This window comes from Camellia sinensis, chromosome 10 (assembly GCF_055761805.1).
Source record: "Camellia sinensis isolate YWXY chromosome 10, ASM5576180v1, whole genome shotgun sequence".
In the NCBI taxonomy this organism is placed as follows: domain Eukaryota; kingdom Viridiplantae; phylum Streptophyta; class Magnoliopsida; order Ericales; family Theaceae; genus Camellia; species Camellia sinensis.
The window spans coordinates 25773144-25800754 of NC_138970.1; the positions used below are offsets into that span (position 1 = coordinate 25773144).

The window sequence follows — 27611 nt, forward strand, 5'->3', positions numbered from 1 at the left end:
AATCATTGCTACCTTGTAATTTTCTCTGGGATTACAAGGTAATTTTCTCTGTCAAGGTAATTTTCTCTGTAATTTTCTCTGTTGCTACCTTGAAGAACCAATAAGCATCAAGATCAAGACACCAACTTCAAGGGTGATTTTCACTCAACTACAAGCTTAACATTTTCTCTGTCATTTTCATTGGATTATAATAACAAACCTATGATTTTCTCTATACTACAAAGAAAAGTCCAGAACCATGAATAGTGCAAAAAAAAAAAAAAATGAAAAGTGCAAAGAAAACATATCAGAAAACTTTGAAAAGTGCAAACATATAAAAACACAACATATAAGTCCAGAGAAATTTGTAATACTTATCATTTGTAATACAATCATATGATTTTCTCTGGACTACAAAGAAAAGTCCAGAGAAATTTGTGAACTTATATTCACTTTCAATATAACAAAAACAAAAACACATTAACATCAAGAGACAAAAATATATTAAACACAAGCACATAAAAAAATCACAGAGAAAATCTGTTATGTTCACAAAACACTTAATTCAAAAAAAATTTAAAAAAAAAACAAAACATTTACTGCTCTATTGCTACGTCTGTAAATTTCTCTGCCTACTTACAATTTTCTCTGTGATTTTCACTGCACTACAAGTTTACAATTTTCTCTGTGATTTGAGTTCAATTATAGTAACAAACCTGCAATTTTCTCTGCACTACACAAAAAATGCAAAGTGAACAAAAAACAGAGCACAAAACGCAGAAAAACAGAGCACCAAAAAGGAACTCATAACCATGTTGACAGAGAATGAAAAAGCAACTCCAAAAATCAAAATCAACTCCATCGAAAATTCATCAATAATAGATAATGAAAAATTAACTTCAAAAATCAAAAAGAACAACACTGAGTTCGTCTCTCTCACATTGATCAAAACTAAAAACAAAAACCTAATTCAACACCTACACGATCAAATCAAATCAAAAATTGAAAACTTATCTATTTCAACTCCACATGAAATCAAATCAAACACAATGAACCAGATTTCAACTCCTACACGATCAATCAACACCTACAAACAACGAACATGATTTCAACTCGTACAGGATTTCAACACCTACAAACAACGAACAGGATTTCAACACCTACAAAACCCTAGAAAATCTCCACAAAAATCTGAATCGTCAAATTCATCCTCACGTAATCTCCCACAAAATATCAATATGATCTTTAGCTGCCAAATTGAAAACAACGTATATTATAAACAAGGGTAAGACATGTATTTTACACTCTAAAATAACATTGAGGGACCTTAGGCTACAAAAGAACACATTGTGGACCTAATCCATTACTAAAAGTTGGATAGGGACCTTAAACCGATTTTCCCTAAGATAAATTACAAATAGATCGTCTAAAATTTACTAAAAAGACATATTGTTTATTGTGATAATAAAAATTATATTCTGCCCTTTCAAGTTTATAATCGCATAATAAATGATCACTTTTATTAATAAATCATGATATTAATTAATAATTTTTAATGATATCATAAATATATTTTAATTAATAATTCAAATAATTTTTTTTATAGAGTAGTTAATAATTTTATTTTTTATGTTAATTTTCCATATAAAAAATTATAACAATGCAGTATTTGTAATTTATAGACAATTTATATTTTAAACAGATCTTAGAAAGTATATTTATAAATTACACAAAAATATATTTGTTTTCAATTTTTTCAAAGATAAACAATAATAAAATAAAAATATTACATTATTGGATCCGTATAATTTTTTTATGAATAATATTAATTGAAAGTCTTACAAATTTTTTAAAATTTTATTTTATAAATTCACTTTCTAAACTCAATAATACATTAACAATATGATTAATTAATAATTAAAATAAATAAAATAAATTTACTTAAATATTTTCATAAAATGTCACATTATTAAGTAATTTTTGAAAAATTAATTAAAAATTAATTTTTAATTCATTTTAATTCATATTACCTTTTATATAATTTAGCTACGAGAAGATTAAAAAAATTAAAAAAATCAATAATACTTTTTAAAACAACCCTAAAGCCTAAGCCGACCTCTCAAATTCCAATCATCAAAATGAAATTAGGTGCGGACCACATATTCCTCAAGTTTATGAACTTGACCCCAAAGAATAAAATCCGAATAAAACGGACATAAAAGAAAAAAATGCACCGAGAGGAGCAAACGAGAAATCAGATCCTAGCATTCTGATACCCAGAGCATTTCCAACAACAGCATCTCTCTCTCTCTCTCGCATTTCCGCCAAGGCTAGGGCTCTGATTTCATCAATGGCGGTTTCGGAGGCGGGCAAATCGGAAAATCTGCAGACGACGAAGTTGATCGCGACATGGTTGATCGGAGGTGTGGTTCTCGGAGTCTCTGCTCTGGGTGTGTATTTCACTTTCCCTCTAGGAAAATGGAGGATGAAGAAGAAGAACAGGCCTGTTCGTGTTTACATGGATGGTTGTTTCGATATGATGCACTACGGTCACTGTAACGCTCTCCGTCAGGCTCGAGCCCTTGGCGACCAGCTCGTCGTCGGTGTTGTCAGCGATGCCGAAATCACCGTCAACAAAGGCCCTCCCGTTACTCCTCTCAAGGAAAGGTATCGTTGAAATTTTTCAATTCATTGGTACTGTATATATATATATATGGGATTGTTGGATTCAGATCGGTATTGCAACAATTGAGAACCAATTGATGATTTTTTTTTTGACATTTGTTGTTTGATATGTGTTATTGTGTGTGAAGATTTCATTTGCACTTTCGTTGTTGATGGACCAATTTATGCCTTTGTTTGTTTTTAATTATTGTTGGATAGAGATTGCGGGCTCAGCTCTCGTCCTCGGTCCATCTGCAAAGCTGAGGCGGGAGAGAAAGCATAATTCCCTACATGGTTTTAAATAATGGTATCGGGATATGTATGTTTATATCAGGGGATATGTATGTTTATATCAGCGGATATGGGTGAGTGTCGAGGAATATATTGGTGAATATTGGTACAAGAAGTCCAAAATCTAGATGCATATAAGCCAGTATCTAGGTTTTGTTTGACAAGAAAGGTTTTTAAAAGGCATTACAAGCTATTAAATCACTATCTCTACTTTTTCTTGCATGTGTTTTCGTAAAAAATCAAAAAGTTACTTAAAATGCCAATTCCAAATGAGCCCTTATAAAACTACTTCTCGACGCTCCCAGATTGATCGCTATTGCTTTCTTGTCTTCTTGTTGTCTTGAATTATTATAGAACGCCTTGGTAGGATGAAGTGGGATAAAGCGTTAGTGGATGTAGCAAGTGTGCCCGGGATTGGGCTCGGGCTTTTTGTTATGAATCATAAAGTTGCGTATTTTTTGTGCCTTATGTATTGTTGTTTTGTAAGAGGTAGCTTGGCATGGATCCTTGCTGTTGCATTAAAATAGATAGTTTTTGACATATAATATGAGCCTTATTATGAAAAATTGAAGGCTCAGATACCTGACTTTCTTTTTGGGTCATAGGAGAGTTATATAAGATATAAATTTGGTAAAGCCAACTTGATCATTCCAACACAAGTGAGATTCTATAGCTGGGATACTGCAAATATTTACAGACACTGAGTTGGCAGTCAAAGCTGGAGTTACGTTTTGTTATTCAAAGAAGAATATTCTGGTTTAATTAAGGAAAATAGAGGGTGAAACTCATTATTCCGTGTAGATCAGCCGCTGGTAAACGACTAGTGAACCATCATTTACATAGTGTTTCTCAATGAGTAATATTTTTGGCTGTTAAATATGGCACATGGTTAGTCATTTTAAAACAAGAGTAATTGCTGAATTTTTATGACTTGTATGCAGCTTTCTTGTGTGTTGTTTCCCTTTACTTGATGGGTCTGAGTCTGATGCTTCTTGTTGTCTAACAAGCTTGAATGCAGAGACTATAGTAACTTATATTTCTCAAATTAATTGGGGTTCGTTAAATGGATCTATATTCTCCAATTGGCTTCATGATGTAGGACAACTTCAGATACTAAAAATATGGCAACCTTATGAATGGGCTTATGCGCAACAAAAACTTATGTATTATTGGATTATGGATTTTTCAAGTGATGGAAAGAAGGGTGTAGAAAAAAAGAAGGGTGCAGTCTGTTGACACTCCCCCTTTGGACCAATAAGGCTTCTTGATGATCACAGAATCCATAGCTTTTGTTTTAGTCTTCCAAAGCTTATTTTACTTATTTAGCCATGCAATAGACGTGGCACCACTTTATTAAAAGCTATATCCTCAGTTAAGTAAGGCAATCGAGTTTTTCGTACTGCCAAAGCCTATGTCTTCCTTGGCTTTTCTTTTTTGCTTTTAACACCCACAAAATTGATCAAATTACTTCTCTCTACAGGTGCAAATGAATATGTTGTATACACGACCATATTAATGTTGATCCTTGATGCAAGCCTATTGTTGTTGAAAATTTACTTGTTTCTCCCCTTGTTCTCATTTCTCACTATTCATGGCTCTATACATGTTATCTATTTTTCTTCTCTCTCTCTTTACATTACCTCTACAAACGCTATCAATTTATTTCGTAAATATAATGGGGAGTATGTGTGTGTGTATATATATATATATATACGTATTATTTATAAAAATATATATTCTAAAGATACATGCTCTCTCTTTGCCTATGTGTAAATACTGTAGCTCTATTAAATTTTGAGCCTTCCGTGTAATGCTATTTCCTTTTATTTTAACTGCCTGAGAAAGTATTTAGTCCTGCCAAAATGGAAACCATCTAGAAAATAGCATATTTATATATATTTTTATGCTGGTCCTGTTGTAGGATGATTATGGTCAGTGCTGTGAAGTGGGTGGATGAGGTTATTCCTGATGCACCTTACGCAATAACTGAAGAATTCATGAAAAAGCTGTTTGATGAATACGATATAGATTATATTATTCATGGGGATGACCCATGTATTCTACCAGATGGAACGGATGCTTATGCCCTTGCTAAGAAGGCTGGTCGATATAAGCAGATCAAGCGCACAGAAGGAGTTTCAAGCACTGACATTGTTGGTATATAATTTTCCCCTGTTTATATGCTTGCTTGGTTTTGTAGTGATTAATTTTTTTCATTTTTCTATTTTTAATTTTTAAAGTGAATTCCTGTTGTCCTGACATACAATTACTCATTAACAACCATATTGCATACTGAGAAGCTTATTTTGCATTTTGGTCTGCTGTTGGAAAGTTAAGTTGTTTTAATGTTACAAACAGGTCGTATGCTTCTTTGTGTGAGGGAGAGGACTTCAAGTGAGAGCCAAAATCATTCTTCCTTGCAAAGACAATTCAGTCATGGTCACAACCAAAATTCTGAAGATAGTGGATCTGGCAGTGGAACACGCATTTCTCAGTTTCTACCTACATCTCGCAGAATTGTGCAATTCTCCAATGGGAAGGTACTTATTATTACCTACACTGTCCTTTCATTGTTAAAATCTGATGTCAAGTCAATCAAGGCCCTTTCTTTCCCAAATTTTGTGTCCTCACTCTGGTTTTTAGTCTTTATTTAGGGCAAGTTTGGTATGGTTTTCAATATTTTTTTCCCCCTTTTTTTATTTGTTTGTTTTGGAAACCAAAAAATATTAAGGCCCCGTTTGGGGACTTACTTTTTTAGTCAATTAGCCAAAAAGTTATTAAATTAGCCAAAAAGTCAACAACTCATACCAAAAAGTCAAAGATTCTCTTTTCTCTCTACTTTTTGCACATCTTTTCGTAATTAGCCAAAAAGTCATCCCAAACTTACAAATTTTTTTTACCTACCTTTTTAGCCAAATAGCCAAAAAGTTACTAAATTAGCCTGTTCCCAAACGAGGCCTAAGTTGGGAAATATAATTTCCATTTTTCTGTATGAAAACAATTTTTTTTTAAAAAAAATAAAAATGTTTCCTAAAACTGGGATGTTTTCATAAAACTCTCCTGAAAACAGTTTTCAAAAACATTATGCCCTACATATTTGCCATCACTTTTTGAGAATATAAAACTGTTTTAAAAAATGATTCCAAATATGTCTTCCTTTTTGTTTGTATTTTCTTTGATTTTCTTTCTTTTGCTCTTTTGTATGTTATGTGTGGTTAGCTTCATGTTATTACAGTTTAATTACAGAACATCAATGTAGCAGCAGTGCTTGCAAAAGTTTACTGTGTACCGGATCGCTAATTATGTTGTTTGTAGTACTATTACTTGCTTTATGCAGTATCACATTAGTTGGACCAGTGATGGGTAATTGCCTTTGTTTAAATTAGTTTTGTATAAGGATTATCATTACCTGAGTAATATTAGACCAACTTTTTAGTGTCATCTTTTGAGTTTTATAAAAAAACTGACAGGTTCCATTAAGATATTGCTGCTAGAAAGTCATTTACATATGCGCAGTATCGCATTTGTATCAGTTGCTTGGATTTTTCATAAGTGGTTGTTTGCACATATGTATATATAGGTGATATGGAAACTTGGTCTATTGGTCATTTGAGCAGCTAAACTTGGATTATAAAATATTTATATGATTTTTTCCATTTCTCGAGAGGGAATATAGAAAGGCTTATACTTATATTTTGTATTCTTGGTTGGCTTCGAGAGTGGATTCTATTTCTTGGCTGAAATATGCACTTCAAAAATTGATAAATATTGATTTGGAAAAAGGCATTTGGGGTTTATAGTTGTAACAGATTTAATTTATTAGGTTATTTATTTTCTCTTCAGTCTCTTACTGCGTCTAGTTATTTCTTGTCATGTTTCAAATTTCCTTCTTATCCTGTGAAATCTCCTCTGTTGTTGTTGTTATTATTTTTTTTAAATTGTTGTCATCAAGTATAGCCGTAAAGGTCTACATTGTGACTCTTGAATCTTTTTTGTGCTTTGATTGTAGGGTCCTGGACCAGATGCTCGCATAGTTTATATAGATGGTGCATTTGATCTTTTTCATGCTGGACATGTGGAGGTATGTGGTATTCCTGATCTGTTTTACATTCTTACGGATGAATAGCTGATCATGAAATTTATGGTCTAGACAGATGTAAAATACTCCTCACTGGCATTTTTCCCTTGGTTGTCCAAAATCTCTAACATGTTGAGTAGCATCATCATAATAAATGGCCATAGGTGTAACTGCCTGCTGAACTCAAAATCTCCAATCTCATTGTTGTACCAACCATACCTATGCTTTAATCTGTCTTTTAAAACCAGATGCTTTCTTTTCACTTCCTCCACTTGCAATTGTTGTTGCATGATCTTTTGGGTTATCTACGTTTAAGTTCTTATTCTATTTGAATTCCTATGAATTGCAAATTTGTCAAAAACACATATTATATCTTTTCCAGTGTTCTCATTCATGTTCACATGCGTTAGGCATGCAAGTCTTCTGAGTCATGATAATGATTTGTGATTTTGTACAGATATTGCGGCTTGCTAGGGGGCTTGGAGATTTTTTACTTGTTGGGATTCATACTGATCAAACTGTCAGGTCAAACCCCTCCCTCTCTACCTCTCGTCTCCCCCTTCCTCTGCTGTTTTCTTTACCTGTTTGATTTTTGAATTGCAATAAACCCCATGCTAAGATGGCTGATGATGCTGATCATGATTTCTTGTTTTATGTTTTCTGTTCTCAATGCATGAGAGTTTTAAAACACTTGGGGTGCTAAGTTTCACCATCATGTCTTCTTAATTAGTCAAGATTGTGTTGTGTAGAATTCTTTTATGGGAAATTTGTTGACAAGTCCCATGGATAGGTCTCATAGCAGGTTACCCATGAGGTCCCCGACTTTGATTCTTGATAACTTAAATACCTCTTTTTTTTAAAAAAATTTAGTGAATATTTGGACTGATTTGACCCTAGTGGAGCATGCCCTTAAGTTACGTGCTCAACAACACTCATGTTGATGGCGTTCTTGAGTTGTCAAGTTAGTTATTTTTCTGGTTTCAAACTTTAAAATGTCTTAACTTTCATTGTACACATCAATTTTGATAAAATTTATATTTTTGGAATCTACTGGTTGAAACCTGTCAAATAAAATTAATATTGAATATGAAATTATGTAAAAAAGGGAAATTCATAGTTTCTCAAGCACAAATGAACTCCCGAGACTTCACTCTAGCGTGGAGATGCCAAAGGAAAAGAGAAGAACTTTTAAGACTAGAATGGCAGTAGAGTAGTAGTGCAAAAGATATAGCGACTCCTGTGGGCATCTCAAAAAAAGGGGAAAAAAAAAGGAAGTAACTGCTTGACACATCATTTGGTTGTTATGTGGGCATCTCACAGTTTAACAAAATACTGGTATTATGTTCATGGGTTGACATGTGGGAATTAATGGGTTAAGGATTTTGTGGGATAGTCTACTATAAGTCTATCTTATGGGACCTGTAAAAATTTCTTCTTTTATTAATTATTGTGATAAAAGAGAAATGTGAAATTGTGCCAAGGACATGGAAACTTTTGAATTGCAGTTTACATCCATGATTTATTTTGAAAGCTTTGACAGCTGCATTGTTAGTGTATTAGTTGATTTGTTTTCTACTCTTTTTTGGGTAAGCAATTTGTTTTCAACTTCTTCAAAGAAGAAAGCTTATCTGTTGTGTTTATTAATTGACGGGTCCTGCAGTGCACACAGAGGGGCACACCGCCCAATCATGAATCTTCATGAAAGGAGCTTAAGTGTTTTGGCTTGTCGTTATGTAGATGAGGTGATAATTGGTGCTACATGGGAAGTGTCAAGAGACATGGTTAGTTTCATTTCAATATTATGTTGTAAACAGTATTATTAATTTCTTTGTTGCCTATTTTACTGTTTTCATCCTTCAACCCCCTCCCCCTTTTTATATCAATGTTGCTGTTGTTGTGAGAAACAGAAAATATGGAAAATTGAGATGCTGCGTGACATACAAATAGTTAAAAGGGATTTAAGATATTGGAGAAAGATAGTATGTCATTTACATGGCATGGTATGGATGTTGACTGTATCACCATCTTTGCCAATGACTGAACATAAATGATTTTCAGAAGCGGGCTTAATTATTGGATTCCAATTACAAGTCCTATTGTAGTCATGCTATCAAAGTTTTTATTTTATTTATCAAAAAAACTCAAATAAGAAGAGTCGATAAGTCCTATTCTCCCCCTTTATTGACCAGTAACACATACTTTTGACAAGACTCACAAATCTTTGAATGGTGAAAGAAGTTTTACGGTTCAGATTTATTCTAAAAAGTGTGTCAAACTGAGTACAGAAAACCCCCCAAAAAAAGGTTTTGCTTAGAAGAGCATATCTACTGTTAATGCTTGGAAAAATCAAAAGCTTTTAGCTGACTAAAATCTTAACCAAATTTAAGCTCTAGGTTGGATGGTTAAGAAAGACCAACTATACCCAAGATGATGAACAATAGATTGTAGTCATACTTTTTTGAAAGCTCAAGAAAGCGGAAAAATATTATGAACTTCTTGTCCATGCTTTTGCACTTAAAGTTACTGTCATGCCACATGCCATTATGTTTTTACACAACATGAGTTCTTAATCTTTGAATTGACAACATATAGATTTTTATCCAAATTTTAGTTGCTTAAAGTGACTAATTTGTGGCTTGTTCCCTCCCTCCCCCTTCCCCCTAATTGTGTAATTTAGTATTTCATCGCCAATTTTGTAGTTAATCTCATTCTTGACAATCATATGTTACATGTTGGAAATTTTTGTTAATGCAGATAACAACCTTCAATATCTCTTTAGTTGTCCATGGAACGGTGGCTGAAGATAATGATTTTCGAAAGGTATATGAGAATGGTTGCTAGCTCTGATTTTCATACAATTGTTGACTTGTTACTGAGGCTGTGATTTTAACATAGTAATTTGTTTTTCTCTTACAGGAAAAGTGCAACCCATATGATGTTCCAATTAGTATGGGCATCTTTAAATTGTTGGATAGTCCTTTGGATATCACTACTAGCACAATAATAAAGAGAATTGTATCAAATCACGAGGCATATCTGGTTTGTCTTGCTCTGACATTGTCATTGTCGCATTTTTCTTTTTGGCTTATGAACTTGAAGGTTCTTATGACATTCAGAACCCTGTGATGATTATTGGATATTCCACATAGAGATAAGAGTGCATGAGAATGTGGGTTTGAGTTTGAGTTTGAGGGCAGAGGAAGTAACATGAATGGCAAGTCCATGCCATATATAGTTTTTAGGGGGAATGTAAAAAAATTGGGAATTGGGGAAAATAATTACATACTCATGAAAGTAAAAGAATAATCTCAAACTCATGAAGGTAAAAGAATAATTTCAAACTTATGAAAGTACAAGTGGTTCATGCACTATATTTGTGCGAGCCAGTCTTGTACCTCCATGGTTTCAAAATTTTCCCCCCAACTTCCCATTTGAAGCAGTATTGGGGAAAGTGTCTCCACATTTCCTAACAGAAAGTAGATTTCAGTGTTTGATGTAATCTATTTTTCTTTGAGATTGGCGCATATTTTTTTTTATCAACTTTGAAATTGGCATTTATCTGGATTGAATGTAACTAAATTGCATTTTCCTTTCTCTTCAGAAACGCAATGAGAGGAAGACAGAAAGTGAGAGAAGGTATTACGAGGATAAGACTTACGTCTCTGGTGATTAATTATTGAATCTCGGAAAGTCTGGTTTACACGCATGGGGAGCCTTTTAAGTGCCCATTGCATTAGTTTTACTGACCTAAATAGATCTGTTACAGTACATTTCCATGATAGATTATTCAATAGGGTGGGTGTGACATGATTGAGACCCAATTTTGAAGATAATGTCTAGTTATGGAGCTTATGTCGCTGACGCAATATTCCGAATTGTGTTCAAGACGCGAACGACTTTGAGCCAAAAAGCAGATACTGAAAGGTCAGCAGATAATACAATAGACAACATTTTTATGTTAGCCTTTTTTTTTTTTTTTTTTGTATTTTATTGTGTTAAATCTCTTTCAAGAGTATGCATCTTTGTTCTTCTAAGTGCAGTGTGCACACATTTAGCGTATGTATTGAAGTTAGATTATTTTACTTGTTTTGATATTTTGAGAAATAGAGAGCTTCTATGTGACATTTGATTGGGATTGTTTGGTGTAATTTATGGAGTTGCTTATAGTTTTTTAATTATTATTATTTTTTAGTTTAGAAGTATACAATTTCTATTTACTACTTACGAGACACAGAGAGTGAGGGGCAGCAGGGGTAAGGAAGGGAGGTTGCTGATTTGTGAGGGTGGGGCAGGGGTTGCAGTGGAGATGGGGGTCACTGGTTGGGGAGGGGTCACCGGAAAGGGTGGGTGTGGCGGGGGTTGCAGTATTGCTGGAAGGGGCGCAATGTCTGCTGGAGGTGAAGATGGAGGATAGGGTTAGGGTTTAAAGGTGGGGGTCCAATCCAACGGAGGAGGAGGTCCAAAGTGATTTGGTGGGACAAGTAGCACCGCACACTCTCCCCATGTATATTAAAATCAATAATGTTACAAATTCATCCTTATCTATCTTGAATTTATTTAGAATTATTATATTGTGATTCAGATTTATTTTATATATAAATTTCACACTGCAAGAATTTAGTTATAATTATACAATGTCATTCGGGATAAATTTGGAGTAGATGAAGGTAGATAGAATTATTCATATTTATGAATACCAAAATAACCCGAAGAAATGGACCTGTCTCTCTCTCTCTCTCTCTCAACTCCTCTTCCCCTTTTCCCCAGCACAATGCCCCACTTCCCCTCCCCTATCTCATCTCCTCACTCGTCTCCCTTTTACCCTCCCATCAAGGCCAGACATACACGTACATGCGGACATAAAGGGCGGTTGGAGAGAGGCACACGGTCAACTAAGTGTCCATTTTGATAGAACCTGATGAGTTCTTCATTTCCTTTTCTTTTAAGAAAAATGCAAACCTCAATCCCATCAAAGCCAGTCATCATGGAACGAATCCCTGACCATTACCAGTCAGCTTTGCCAGAACTTTCTCAGCTCCAACAAGAATGGTCTAGTAGTTCCCTTTGGCAGATTTGGGTGTTGATGATGAATCAGGATCCCATCCTTAACTTCTTACTTGCTGGGTAATTGGGTTCACTCTTAGGCTTAATTTTGATGATTCGAACCGTTCACATTTTAAGATTTGTTAAGTATATTATATTTGTAAAAAAATCAAGTTGATCATATATCAGAAAGTATGTGTTTGAAAAATTGTTTATTAAATTTTTTAAAAAATGGTTTTTAATTCGATAATCCGAACACATACTTTCTGATATTTGATCAATTTGATTTTTTTGTAGCGGTATGATATAATCAACAAATTTTAAAATATGAATGGTTCGAATTATAGAAATTGGGCTTAAAAGTGGACCCAATAGCCTCACAAGTAAGAAGTCAAGGAGGAAAATTAAGGAAGGGATCTTGACTCGTTGATGATGGGCTCTACAATATCCAGAATATCGAGACAAACAATCTTTTATCAATAGTTTAAGATAGAATCCTCCATTCATTTCGATTTTGTTTGTTTTGTGATGTTCCGTTGTTTTGTCGAACAAAAAATAAGTATAATATTTTTATATTATTTTTTCAAAAAATACTTATCCTTAATAATTTCATAACTCAGTACCTTTTTAATACATTTAACATTTTTAAATAAATATCTTAATTAATTAAAAAGTCATAAATAATATTTTATTAAATCAAAATTTATCTTTTAGATAATAAAATATTTTTGTTTCAAGTGTTAATTAAACGTCAAAAAATAAAATAAAAACATTTTTTTTGTATAAAATTAATTTATAAGAAAAATATTTTTTTTTATATAAAATATTTTATATCAAAACAAACGGAGCCTTTCTATTCAAATTAATATGAATAATGCTACAACTGGGGTTGAAAATCCTAGCAAGGCAATGTAAGAATATGGCATTGATAAATATTGTTACTTCCTTTATATAACAAACTCTAGTCAGGATAATGGTAATTTCTTGAATTAAAGGAGGAATTTTATATTTGCCCTAAATTTGAGAATATATATTTTTAATTTATTTTATAAATGATATTGATTTAAATAAATATTCATAAATTAAATGTTTAATTCAATTGAAGAGGGTGATCAGGCACATGAAATGAAATGGAAAGAAATTTAACAGAAAATGCACTTGTTTGGAAAGTTGGGTTGGATAGGCTTTAAGTGGGTGTTTTGAGAAAATAATTAAAAATTAATTTTTTATTTTTATTTTTTTTAAAAAAATGTGAGAGGTGATGTAACTCAAAATAGGTTAAAAGCCAAAAAAAAACTTATAAATTATGTTCCCAAAACACTCCAAAATAGTCACAAAAAGGTAAAATATACTTTTGTTATTTAATAAAACAAAATGTCACATTCAAACCATAATCATTTTATTTTTCTTCTCAAAAAAGTCAAAATAATCATTTCAAACAAGACTTTTTAGTCCCAAACTAAAATAGCTAAAAAACCAATCTACATCCCAAACAAACTCCTAATTATCTCATGAACGATAACAACAAATATATACATTTCTGTTGAGGTATACATAGATTGATTAATAAGAACACAAAAGAGGAGTGAAAGGCTTATTAGGGCAGATACGATCTAGAATAATTACAAACGCCATTACGAGCTGAGTTTCGAAGCCCGGTTTCACCACCAGACTAAACACATCATCGCTCAACAACATTGTTGAGTTCTTCACTCTCTTCCTCTCGATTTTCGCAACCACCACTCCACCGCCGCCAGAACTGCTGCACTTGATGATCTTGCAATTTCGCCTTCTAAACGATCCCTCAACCCTGAAATCCGGTGTTGATTTACGACTCTTGGCTCCTCCACCACCGCCAATGAAGACTTCTGCTTCGCATTCCTTGGTGGCAGTGGTGGTTGTGGTGACAGATGATCGCCTTCTCATTGTGAACAACAATTCTCTGGACTTTAGGCTTCTTCCACTGCGTCCTCCTGCTTCTCCTCCATATCCATTCCACACATTTTGCATGCTCAATATCTGTGCCTGTTATCATACATAATATATATTTTCAAATTTTCATTCTTCCATATATAACAATATATAATACTTTCAAATTTTTATATATATAAAATTCATAAAACATATAACATTTTCGGAAACGAGATGACCATCATATTCCTCAACTATTAGGCCACTTAACTCATCGTCCAAGACTTTCCAAAAAATTTTATTGTTCAAAGCCTCAATTTTCAATAATCTAATGAAATATGATCTGATTTTGATATTTAGTATAAAACCTCACATAATATTGGCCTGATCATTGTATATGAATTTTTTCGTATGAAAATGTTATTTGTTTACTTAAAAAATATTATTTATACAAATTTTTTATTCATAATTTGTCTTGAGAATGATAAACCATTTTGTTCTGTATATTTTTTTAATTTACATGTCATTATATATATGTATAGGTGCACTTAAACATTTTTCTTTTCTGATTTTGGTTGGGAGAGCGAACATGTATATATATATATATATATACAGATGAAAATCAGCAACAAAAATAACAAATCATTCAAATAAATATATTATACAGTCTGGAGACTGACTGCTTCATCTCATATATATTCTAATAAAAAAATTTAAAACAAGCTAAATTTTGAAACCTCTCACTACAACAAAACTCACTTCTAACAAATATGAAATGCACACTGTGGTGAGGATCTGGGACACACAATGTAAAGCTGTACAACAACTAGTCATAAAAAATTATTCACTTTAATAGCATGTCGCAGTACGCCATTAAAAATTATTTAACAGCAGATCTTGTGCGTCGTGTTTTTCTTCGACTACTTTTGCTATGTACATGAATATAATAGCTAGTGCTCTGATCTGAGCATGTATTATACAGAGGAAAGTGGTTAATTACCTGGGGTTTCAAGGTAAGCAAAGCTTTTCCAGATCCATCCATGAGGACAAGTCCTAGTCCTCCTCTGCATCCAAAGCGATCCTTCCTGGAATAGTTATCTACTCGGAAAACCAATCGTCCACTGCTACTATCGAAAACCGTGAATCCATCGGTCCCTTGAAAACTCATGCTCGATCTCTTCCACACAGTCAACACTTGATCATCACTTCCACTCTTACTATTATCAATTCGATATTGATTTTGAAATTGATTATCATTGTCTTTCACTTTCTCAAACAAGTCTTGGAATCGATTCAGATCTGGATGAATCCTAGACATTATATGTATTTTTAGAAGAAGAAATTCTCTAAGTGCCAGAAAAAAAACAACAATTGATTTGAATATGAGAATGAGATTTTGATGAGATGGTGTTGGTATCGATATGGCCAATGTGAGTCTTTGATTCCTCAGATAGGTATATATATATAACTCCGAAGTCTTCTACCAAGAACGCTCTCTCTTCTTGTGGACGTACAGCTTTATTTTATTTAAATACTTTTTAAGATAAATTATAAATGCATCTTCTAATTTGTTTAAAATATAAATTATTCTTGTAATTTAAAAAATTATTAATAATCCTTTGTTAAATTTTTTTATTTAATAGAAATAACTAAAAAAAAAAATTCCCAACTGTTCTCTTAGAACAACTCAAACCACACTCTCTATTTTTCACTAGCTAAAATATAAAAAAAGTACACTATTTATTTTACCTAATTACTTTAACTATTGTGTTCTCCAACCGCGCTCTTTATTTTAGCTAATCATTTAAACTAACTTAATTAATTTTTAAAATAAAAAAATACTAATTGTTGATATTTTACTAATATAAATTAAAATAATAATAAATTTGCCTATACAAACATACAAAACTTGTAGAATGAGGAAAAAAAATACAAAATACAAAATACAAAATACAAAATAAGTTATTCTGTAATTCATCAAATAGAATTGACATACACACACACATATATATATATATATAATCCCAAATTCAAGACATAAATATACAAAAATTTAAAATATATACATACATAATTGTTTGGAGAGCCTCTAGGGCTTTTCAATTGTAGCCATCAAAAAAATAAGATGGTAAAGTAGCTATCCCAATAGCTAGCCTATTGGAGCTCAAAATTAGATTTATATTGGCTAAAATGCTTAACAAACCTTGTTTAACTATTCTCTTAGAGATGCTCTTATATAATAATAAAATTATTTGAATTATTAATTGAAATAAAATTTTAATATCATTAAAAATTATTAACTATATTGATAATTTATTAATAAAATAAGTCATTTGTTATGAAATTAAAAATTTTAAAAAGTGAAACTATATGAGCCAATTTATATTTTAAGAATGTTTGTAATTTATTTATTTATTTATTTTAAGGTAACAAGAATTATTTAAATAATACTAAGCAGACCTTAATTTGTCATCTTGCCTGCGATGTGTCTGTTAAATGTGTTTAGTGGGACGACACGATCATCATGTACTTGTGGTGGGACATGGGGGCTGGCTCGGTGTGTAAAGCCAACATCAATGACCAACTAATTGCTTTTGAACTTTCTTTAATTGAAAATATTCGGTGACCATGAATTTGTGTTTTAAATTTTATTTCGAAAATAAAGTGTATGGGATATATTTAAAGTTGGTAGGTCACTTATGGATATGATTGTGGTTTAAAATACATTTTTTTTTGAGTAGTTTTGTTAAGCATGTAATATTGTTGTAATTTAATTTATTTGCTTCTTCTTATGACATTGTTGAATGGGTAGTGTTTAGGCGAGCACACGATTTAATGTTGAAGGAAAATTTAACACTAAGAGGTTGTTTGAGATGTCCTAAATATGTGTATTTTTTGACTGTTTAGACTAAAAAGTTGAGAGAAAAAAAGATGATTATTTAGGATTACTTTTTGACTTTTTATAAATAAATATGTATTGAAATATTGTATAAAATAATAAAATTACTATTTTACCCCTATGCCCTATGCATAGTGACAAATGCTTTGACATGCTTCTGATTTATATATATAGGATGAGACTTTCCTCTTGTCCTTCATCGGACTGGAGGGGTTTACCATGGGTCCCATTTCAATAATCTGAACCGTTCAATATGTAAAACTCGTCAACTATTATATGCCTATAAAAAATTCACGTTGATCAGATATCGATAGCTATGTGATCAAATTAGTTTTGTATAAAAAAGGACGAATAAAAATAAACGGCTGAAAAAAATCTGATTTGATCACATAGCTATCGATATCTGATCGACATGATTTTTTAGAGGCATATAGTATTCGACAAGTTCTACATATTGATGGTTCTGATTATCAAAACGGGACCCGTGGTGGACCCCCACGGGCCGAACAACACCGTTTTTTGTAAATTTTTTGTGCATCCGATTAGGTAATTTGTACCACCTGGTTTAGACTGTACCATCATGTCAATGACTTTTTGGGTTGTAATTTTTTTTGTGTAAATTTATTTTTTTTGTATTTTTTTTTATGAATAATGATAACTTTTTAAATAATTTTGTAACTTTATCTTTTCTAGGCTATGCCAAACCAACCCTAAATAATTTTGATAGTGTCGGACAATCTTCACTGTATTTAATGAAATAAATTCTTTTTGTGTACTAAACAATAAATGGAATACAAAAAAAAAAATATAGGAAATGAGAGAGTTTGTTTGATTACAAAAATCAAACCAGAAAAATGAAATAAAACAGATTTTTATTTTGTTACAAAAATAAAATAACAAAATCAAAATCTGAAACAGAAAAAATAATAAAACAAAAAAGTAAATTAATTACTTACCAAATTAATTTGTTGAACAAATTTTCTGATCAAGTCCAGTGTTTAATACTCTATTCTTAAGACAGATTCGTCCTCTCCACGGTACTTTCAGAATGTGGACATCTGTCTCCCAAGATAAAATGACCAACAGCAAACAATAGCAGCACTACAAATTGTTTGCACAACGAACACACTTTGTGTTTATACTCTTTCTCACAAGAAAACAATGTAGCAAAATGCAGAGAGAGTAGGCAGAGTTAAGGACGAAATTGGAGTAAAAGAATCAAATGAGAGGCTGCCTATTTATAGATGGAATGGTGACTATTTGGTTTGAATCCAACAGGTATGGTACCTGTTCGGTTTAAATTTAAACAGATATAAATCTGTTTGAATTTTAAATTAAATAGGTAAGGGTTTTTGAACTGAACCGGACAAATTTGAAATCTGCACAGATGGAATAGACAGATTTCAAACAAAATGGTGCAAATTTTTTAACCAAAATTTGAATTCAAACGGTCAAAAATTATTTTCTAAAAATTAAAAAATAAATTCAATTGTTTTTGGCCTAAAAATATAAGTATTGGGCCGAACAAACCCAACCCAACACCACGCACCTGCGCCCAAGCCCAGGGCCACCCAGCCCAAACAACGGCGCCTGCGGCGCGCGCGTGTATGGTTATTTTTAGTTCCAATAGATCTAACCCAATTTGCTCATAATCTTTCTCTTTTACAAACTTGGGGTTCTCTTTGGGGCCCTCCCCAAGTTACAATCCCAAGCTTTGTAAACCCATAAAATTCTTCCCACCAAACCAATGTAGGACAAGCGTTTTTTCAAACCTTAAGGAATTTCCACCAAAACTTCATTTCCATGGAGCTCACTTTGGCATCAATCTCCCATTCACCCAATAATGGTTTTGAGTAACCAAATATACCACGTGAATTACAACGCGGCATAGAACGCGTTACCACTTTGACCAGCGAAATTCAGTGCACGAGTCACACCTAAAAATTAGACCAAAGTTGAGGAAAAATTTTATTTTTTCCAAAACCCATTTCTAACAATCCCTCACATGAATGGAATTTGATGCTAACAAAAATGCAACAATATGCAAAAATTTTCGAAAGAGTATAAATTGAAAATATCTTGCAACAGGATAGGAAGCTTTCGGCCTTGAACCTTCCCTAGTGATAATTTATCGGACTTACTAGCTAACCAATGAACGCGATGCCTTGAATTGTTCAACTGTTTGTGTAAGCCAAGACAATAAATTTCACACAAAATATCTCTAACACATTGTGTTTCTCACGGTTGCGTTCATTTTGGCCTTGAACACTCCTGGTTGTTCATGAGTGCTTCTAAAGAATTTAGCCTCTTTATTCTCATAGAACCGGCCTCAGTTCGACACTTATATAGGTGATTCTTTTTGTGAGTCTCTCTTATACTCGTCTTGATCTTTATGCCTAAATCAAGATATAAGTAATCATTAAAAGCAAAGCTTATCCTTAAACCCTTGCATACAATACATGTTGTAGATATACCTCTCACAATAGGAATGGGTAGGGAAATTTAATCCCTTGGTGATTTCTAGAGAGCCACACATAACTTAATTGTCCCTTTGAACTTAGTTCTTGGGATCTCCAGTCATAGAAGTAGGGTTACCATTATGATGACTCTTATGTAATAGGCTTTAATCTCATCCCCTTTGATGAACTATACACTTGCTCTTTTGTCAAACATTTTGTTAACGGATCCGCAATATTCTCTTTAGATTTTATATAATCTATTGAGATTATTCCATTTGAAAGCAATTGCCTTACGGTATTATATCGACGACGAATATGTCGTGACTTACCATTATACATATGATTCTGTACCCTGTCTATTGCAGATTGACTATCACAATAAATGCAAATAGCTGGCACAAGTTTTAGTCACATTGGAATGTTTTCTAAGAAATGACGAAACCATTCTGCATCTTCTCCTGCTTTGTCTAAAGCAATGAACTCAGATTCCATTGTGGATCGTGCGATGCACGTTTGTTTCATGGATTTCCAAGAAACAGTAGCGCCTCCCAGAGTAAAGACATATCCACTAGTAGATTTTGAATATTTAGTATCCGATATCCAATTGGCAACACAATAACCTTCGAGTATTGCTGGATATTGAGTAAAGTTCAAACCATGATCACGGGTAATTCTTAGATATCTAAGAACCCGAATGATCGTTTTCCAATGGTCTTCTCCGGGGTTACTAGTGCACCTACTCAATTTACTGACAGCCTAAGCTATATCAGGACGAGTACAATTCATTAGGTACATTAGGCTTTCAATGATTTGAGAGTATTTTAACTGAGTCACCGCATCACCTTTATTTCTCGGTAAATAAAGACTGATGTCTAAAGGTGTTCTAGCTACATTCATATCATCCTTGATAAATTTACCAATAATTTTTTCAATATAATGTGATTGAGATAATGTATATCCATCAGATGTTTTAGTAATTTTCATTCCTAATATAACATCTGTGACCCCCATATCTTTCATATCAAATCTTCAATTCAGCATTTGCTTAGTTGATTTGATCATGTTTTGACTGCTTTCAATGATAAACATGTCATCTATATAAAGACAAATGATGACATAATCTTTGTCAGTGTTTTTAACATAGACACACTTGTCACATTCGTTTATCTTAAGCCCATTAGTAAGCATAGCATGATCAATTTTTTCATGACATTGCTTAGGTGCTTGTTTTAATCTATAAAGAGATTTTACAAGCTGACAAACTTTCTTTTCTTGCCCTGGTATTACAACCCCTTCGAGTTGCTTCATGTAGATCTCTTCATTTAGATCACCGTTTAAGAAAGCTATCTTAACATCTATTTGATGTAATTCTAAATTATGCAATGTTGCTATAGCAATAAGCATGCGAATGGATGTTATTCTTGTTACAGGAGAATATGTGTCAAAATAGTTCAGACATTCCTTTTGTCTGTAACCTTTTACTACAAGTCTTGTTTTATACTTATCTATTGAACTATCTGCTTTCATTTTTTTCTTAAATATCCACTTATATCCAAGAGGTGTAGAACCAAGTAGAAGATCCACCAATTCTCAAGTATGATTTTGCATAATAGATTCAATTTCATTATTAACAGTCTCTTTCCACAAAGGTGCTTCAGGACCTATCATTACTTCCTTAAAGCTTTGAGGTTCATTTTCTAACAAGTATGTCAAAAAATGTAGACCAAAGAATTTTGATGTTTTTGCTCTCTTACTTCGTCTTGGTTCATCATCAGTTAAATCCTATTGGTTGAAACCATTACTAGTCTCTTGTGTTTGAATGTCATTAGTCTCTTGATTTTGTGTACAATCATAAGTTCTTTTAGGTGAACTTAATTCTTGTCCTTTTTTGTAAGGAAAGTCATGTTCAAAAAACACAGTATTCCTTAACTCTATAATAGTGTTCACATTTATATCAGGTATTTTTGATTTATTAGTTAGAAACCGATATGTACTACTATTCTGAACATAACCAATGAACACAAAATTCACTGTTTTTGGTCCTATCTTAGTCTTTTTAAGAACATGAACTTCTACCTTTGCTAAACACCCCCACACTTTTAAGTATTTGTAGGAAGGTGGTCGACCTTTCTACAATTCATAGGGAGTGCTGTTGGTTTTCTTGTAAGGTATTCTGTTAAGAACATAATTAGCAGACAATATTACTTCCCCCCATAAGTTCTGCAGTAAGCCTGAACTTAGTAACATGGCATTCATTATTTCTTTAAAGGTTCTATTCTTCCTTTCAGCAATTCCATTTTGCTTGGAGAATAGGGTGCTGTAGTTTGGTGAATAATGTCATGTTGTGCACAAAATTTATTTAATAGTGCATCATATTCGCCGCCCCTATCACTTCTAACCATTTTAATGGATTTACCAAGTTGATTTTCAACTTTCGTTTTGTAGAGTTTAAACATTTCCAAAGTTTCATCTTTATTTTTAAGTAAATATACATAACAATATCTTGTGCAATCATCAATAAATGTTATGAAATACTTTTTGCCTCCTTTAGTTTGAACAAATTTAAGATCACATATATCAGTATGAATTAATTCTAGAGGTTCAATTTTTCTTTCAACCGATTTAAATTAAGGGTGGGCGCGGATCGGTTGCGGCCACGAAATCTCCAATCCGCCATCCGTCCGCCAAATTGGCGGATTGGAGAAAATCAATTCGTATCCGTCCGCTAATTCGGCGGATGCGGATTGGCGGATGGATACGAATTGGTTTCGCGGTTTAAAAGTTTACAAATTTTCAACATAAAATTGCACACTTTCTCAAAAACACAACCTGAACATAATTCAATTATGCATTGTACTTCCTAAAATATTGCCAAAACATAGGTAAGCAAAAGATAATGCAAGTGGGCAATGATATACTGCCAGACCAATTCACTTCATATATTTTTAATTTACATTCAATTCAAAAACAAATAATTCAATTCACATTGATATACTGCCGGACCAAAAACAAATAATAGTGCAAGTGGGCAATGATATACTGCCAGACCAAATCACTTCATATATTTTTAATTCACATTCAATTCAAAAACAAATAATTCAATTCATTCACATTGATATACTGCCAGACCAAAAACAAATAATTCAATTCAATTCATATTTGATATACTGCCACACCAGTGGGCAATGCAAAAATAACCTGGGCAATGCAAAAATAATTCTGTAAATCTTGCTATCTGTTAAAAAAAAAAGCAGTTTACTCAATAAATCTTACTCAATATATATAACAGTTTACTTAATATATAACACAAAAAAAAAAAAAAAAAAAACCAGTCTTGTTATCTGTAAATCTTATATATGCCAAACCAATATATACATCAAACCCTCAATCAATCTCAATATATACTGTTCAGTATATACATCAAATCCTCAGAGGCCGATTACTCAATGACTTGACAAATCTTACATATACATCAAAACTCAATATATATTATATACATCAAACCCTCAATCAAACAGAATTTCTAAACTTAATATATACATCAAACCCTCAGAGGCCGATTACTCAACACACGAAGATTTTCATACGATCAACTCAATATATATACAGAGAGAGGTGTCTGTAAATCTTTTATCGAGAGAGAGAGAGAGAGAGAGAGATACCTCAGTGTATAAATCGATTGCTGTTTAGTGCAAGCAAATCGATCGCCGTTTAGTGCAAGCAACTTGATCGCCGTTCAGAAGTGTAGATCGGCGGTCGTTTAGTGTAGATCGTCGGCCGGAGGTTACCGTCGGACGATAGGTAAGGTAGAGAGAGAGTGTTAGTGTGTGTGTGCTGTTCTTCTGTTTGTTTGTTGGGTCTGTGAAGAAATTAGGGCAGAGCAAAGCAAACTCTAAAGAAAATGGGCCTGATTCGTGTAATAAAATTGGGGGGGGAAAGATCACGGGTGGGTCGGGTTTGGTGGATAAAATGACGGATCACCCGCCACCCGACCTGAACCAGAGAAACTTGAAAATTCAGGCCCGCACCCGTCCACTACACTCCACGCATCCATTCATTTGTGGTTGGGTCGGGTCGAGCGGGTCTGGCGGGTCGGTGGATCCGTTGCACAGCCCTAATTTAAATGGAGCCTTAGTTAGTTTTGTTTCTACACAAATCTTACATTTGTGATTAGGATCAATTTCAAACTTTGATATATAATCCAAACTAATTAAGCTACGCAAAACATCAAAATTCACATGTCCTAATCTACCATACCATAAATTCGACTCAAGAATATAAGCAAAAGATGTGTTATTCTTATTAATAGTAAGTTTTGGTACAACCGTCATTACATTCAACTTGAAGAGACCATCACTCATGTATCCCTTACCAACATACATACCACTCTTTGTTAATACAAATTTATCAGACTCAAATACAAGTCTAAGACCATTTTTACTTAACAAAGAACCAGAAATTAAATTCTTTCGGATGTTTGGTACATGCAGTACATTGTTGAGGGTAGGTTTCTTCCCTGATGTCATCTTCAAGATCACCTTTCCTTGTCCAGCCACAGTAAAAGTTAAAGAATTTCCCATGAAAAGTTGTTCACCATTTGCAGCCTCATTATAAGCAGTAAACATCTTCTTATCCGTCCAAATATAATGAATTGCCCCAGTGTCAACTCACCATTCAATGTAATGTCATTTACCCCGTCAGAGATGTAATCAAGTTCTATCACATTAGCTTGATTGGTGGTCTTCTTGCTTGTACTTCCACGATCTTTCTTAGGGCGGCGATAATCAGAAGCTTGATGTCCGGTCTTGCCACAATTATAGCATTTACCTTTAAACTTTTTATTGTTATTGTTGTCGCCTTATTTAGGACCATCTCCAGTAAACTTCCTCTTTTTGTTATGTGGTTTGTGCATTTGTTCAACCACAATAGCCTTGGACTCAATGGGATTTTACTATTCCTTTTTTCAGCCTTTCGGTTATCTTCCTTAATTCTTAGTCTTACAATCAATTCATCCATGGTCATCTCCTTATGTTTATGTTTTAAATAATTTTTGAAATCTTTCCAAGACGGTGGTAACTTTTCCACTAAAGCAGCGACTTGGAAAGACTCGCTAAGAGACATACTTTCAGAATGAATATCATTCAAAATTAATTGAAAATTTTGAACTTGAAAAATTACCGTTTAGGAGTCTACCATAACGAAGTCCAGAAATTTACCGACAACAAATTTCTTTGTGACGACATCGTTTGTCTTGTATTTTTTCTCTAAAGAATCTCATAATTCTTTTGTTGTTTTAAGAGGGCTGTAAACATTATACAGCATGTTGTCAAGGCCATTGAGGATGTAGTTTCTGTACAAGAAATCAGAATGTTTCCAAGCATCTACAGTGGCAACAACTTGCCGATCACTTTCATCATCTCTAAGTACTGGAGCCTCTTCACAGAGAAACTGGGCCAAATTTAGAGTTGTAAGATAGAACAACATTTTCTGCTGTCATCTCTTAAACTCAGTGCCATTAAATTTTTCCAATTTTTCTCCATGATTTATCAAAACTTGAACATGGTTCGGGATAGGGATCGGAGTCGTTGTAATGATCGGATTTGGAGTACTACTTTCAGCAACCATAATATCTGATTACAAAAATCAGAAAAAACCAAAACACAAATTAATTTTCTAGTTACTAAAACAAAAAAATAAATTATAACACAAAATAATTTTATTTTCCTTATTACTAAAACTAGAAAAAAAAATTACTAAAATAATTTTCTATAACACAAATTAATATTCTGCAATTGTTAATGACACCAGTATATTGCTACTAGTTGCCAAAGAAAATAAACAGTATATTACTACTATTTGTCAAACGGTATATTACTACTATTTGTGTTTTCCAACCAGAATATCACTTTGTGAAAGTACAAAAAATTAAATACAATGAAGACACCAAAAATAATCTGTCTTAAGATTGTCGAACAATCTTCATTGTATTTAATGAAATAAATTCTGTTTGTGTACTAAACAACAAACGGAATACAAAAGAAATATAGGAAATGAGAGAGTTTGTTTGATTATAAAAATCAAACCAAAAAAATGAAATAAAATAAATAAAACAGATTTTTATTTTGTTACAAAAACAAAATAACAAATCAAAATCTGAAACAGAAAAAATAATAAAACAGAAAAGTAAATTAATTACTTACCAAATTAATTTGTTGAACAAATTTTCTGATCAAGTCCAGTGTTTAACACTGTATCCTTAAGACAGATTCGTCCTCTCCACGGTGCTTTCAGAATGTGATGTCTATCTCTCAGGATAAAATGATTAACAACAAACAATAGCAGCACTACAAATTGTTTGCACAACGAACACACTTTGTGTTTACACTCTTTCTCATAAGAAAACAATGCAGCAAAATGCAGAGAGAGCAGACAGAGTTAGGGACAAAATTGGAGTGAAAGAATCAAATGAGAGGCTGCCTATTTATAGATTGAATAGTGATTGTTTGGTTTGAATCCAACAAGTATGGTACCTGTTAGATTTAAATTTAAACCGATAAGGGTTTTTTGAACCGAACCGGAAATAAATTCAAATGTTTTTGGCCGGACAAGCCCAACTTCACACCAAGCACCCGCGCCCAAACCCAGCCCCCGATCGACAAGCGGTGCGCGCGTGTGGTTATTTTTTGGTCCAATGGATCTAGCTCAATTTATCCATAACCTCTCCCTTCTACAAACTTGGGATGCCCCTTGGGGTCCTCCCCAAGTTATAATCCCAACCTTTATAAACTCATAAATTCTTCTTACAAAACTAATGTAGGACAAGCGTTTATTCAAACATTAAGGAATTTTCACCAAAAACTTCATTTTCATGGAGTTCACTTTAGTTTCAATTTTTCATTCACCTGATAATTGTTTTGAGCAACCAAATATACCACGTGAATCACAAAACGGCATAGAACGCATTACCGCTTTGACCTGCGAAATTCGGCGCATGGGTCCCACCTAAAAATTAAATCAAAGTTGAGAAAAAATTCTATTTTCTTCAAAACTTTCAAAACTCATTTCTAACAGATAGTTGAGGAACTAACATGAACTATATACAACAATTCAATTTTGTTAATTTATTTAGTGTAAAACAAGGATTCACATGTGATTTTGAAATGATTTATAAAACCTTCTAAAATTTCACATTTAGAGTAAATGAAGAAAAAGTAATGTATTATATTAGTCATTTATCTTCTGTGCAAAGAATTAAAATATAAAAATATAATCAGTTTGTATCGATGTAAAAATCAAACCAAAAGTCAAAATTTCAATGGATTTTGAGTGACCAATTCAATTCTATTAATTTTTCTTACCTTCTCAGTGGTGCTTTATTAGGCTTTTTTTTTTTAAGAAATAAGTATGTCATAAAATTTATAATTATTTATATATTTTAATACACTTTATACATATATACCGATAATAACCACAGCTTATTGAGCAGTAGTTAATATTTCTTTTGTTGAAAATATAAGTTATTTTAATATATATATATATATATTTAAATTGATAAAATTAAATTTTGCCATGTCATTTTGTATTAATTTTTTATATAATTTTTTTAATATATATAACGTTACTCTTAAGCAATTTATTCTTTAAAATAGAATTTTGTATCCTCTACTCCATAATCATGTTCTTCAAAGGAACATAATGGCAATTGGTTTTGGAATTGAGTGAAATTATCATTTTTCATTGTTCTCCATTTGTGAAAGTGGATCCAAAGTCACTTATTAGGGAGGCGTGGACCAAACGGCACGCATGTGTGATTCCCTTACCACGTCACCATCATTAGCATCACTAAATTGATCCAGAGGATTACAATTCGGTAATTATTTATAGACTAGCAACCCCAAATAAAAAAAAAAAATCAAAAAAAAAAAATCTCAATTTTATACCACTTGATCACTCCTTTTTTACAATCATGAAATTTGATTACTGTTTTGATTTATATATTCATGTGTATGTGTGTATATATATTTTATCAATAAAGGTTTTTTTTTAAGAATAAATTATATTGACTTCTAGCAAGTGTATAAATTCGGATAAAAAAACTCAAAAAAATTATTCAAAACCTAAAATTAAAAGCTAAAATTGATTCGGAAAAAGCATGGTAGCTTGAACTGGGGGCGCTCGAATGGCCCGAATGCGGGTTGGCTGGTCGTTCGCTCAAATGACCGGTCAGACGTCCGTCCGGATGACTGGGTGAAAGATTATCTACCGCGATTGTTACCTTTGTCGACTG

At 32.8% G+C, this 27611-nt stretch overlaps 2 protein-coding genes across 3 annotated transcripts; one reads left to right on the plus strand and one right to left on the minus strand.

Moving 5' to 3' along the window:
• The first annotated feature begins 2096 nt into the window (after positions 1–2096).
• PECT1 (phosphorylethanolamine cytidylyltransferase 1) lies at positions 2097–11187 on the plus strand. 2 transcript variants are annotated; one of them, XM_082891101.1, is made up of 10 exons: positions 2097–2646; positions 4856–5091; positions 5293–5474; positions 6944–7015; positions 7470–7537; positions 8673–8793; positions 9767–9832; positions 9929–10051; positions 10614–10677; positions 10779–11187. In XM_082891101.1, exons 1-10 carry the CDS (start codon positions 2330–2332, stop codon positions 10820–10822), a joined length of 1293 nt encoding a protein of 430 aa, XP_082747227.1. In that variant the 5' UTR covers positions 2097–2329; the 3' UTR covers positions 10823–11187. The 2 variants fall into 2 exon arrangements, with proteins under 2 accessions (XP_082747227.1, XP_028121570.2); XM_028265769.2 differs by having other exon boundaries at positions 2101–2646; positions 10614–10922.
• A 2245-nt stretch (positions 11188–13432) lies between these two features.
• LOC114318766 (protein LURP-one-related 5) lies at positions 13433–15478 on the minus strand. Its single transcript, XM_028265727.2, has 2 exons — positions 14967–15478; positions 13433–14080 (listed from the first exon to the last, which is right to left on the minus strand). Exons 1-2 carry the CDS (start codon positions 15282–15284, stop codon positions 13619–13621), a joined length of 780 nt encoding a protein of 259 aa, XP_028121528.2. The 5' UTR covers positions 15285–15478; the 3' UTR covers positions 13433–13618.
• Positions 15479–27611: the final 12133 nt, after the last annotated feature.

What these genes read in the sequence shown, in the direction of transcription:
- LOC114318766 (XM_028265727.2), bottom strand. Translation starts at nt 15,284, where the DNA reads ATGTCTAGGATTCATCCAGATCTGAATCGATTCCAAGACTTGTTTGAG. An exon ending in TGCTTACCTTGAAACCCCAG is followed by an intron (nt 14,081 to 14,966) that starts GTAATTAACCAC and finishes GTATGATAACAG; the next exon opens with GCACAGATATTGAGCATGCA.
- PECT1 (XM_082891101.1), top strand. Translation starts at nt 2,330, where the DNA reads ATGGCGGTTTCGGAGGCGGGCAAATCGGAAAATCTGCAGACGACGAAG. An exon ending in TTCAAGCACTGACATTGTTG is followed by an intron (nt 5,092 to 5,292) that starts GTATATAATTTT and finishes TGTTACAAACAG; the next exon opens with GTCGTATGCTTCTTTGTGTG. An exon ending in CAAATCACGAGGCATATCTG is followed by an intron (nt 10,052 to 10,613) that starts GTTTGTCTTGCT and finishes CTTTCTCTTCAG; the next exon opens with AAACGCAATGAGAGGAAGAC.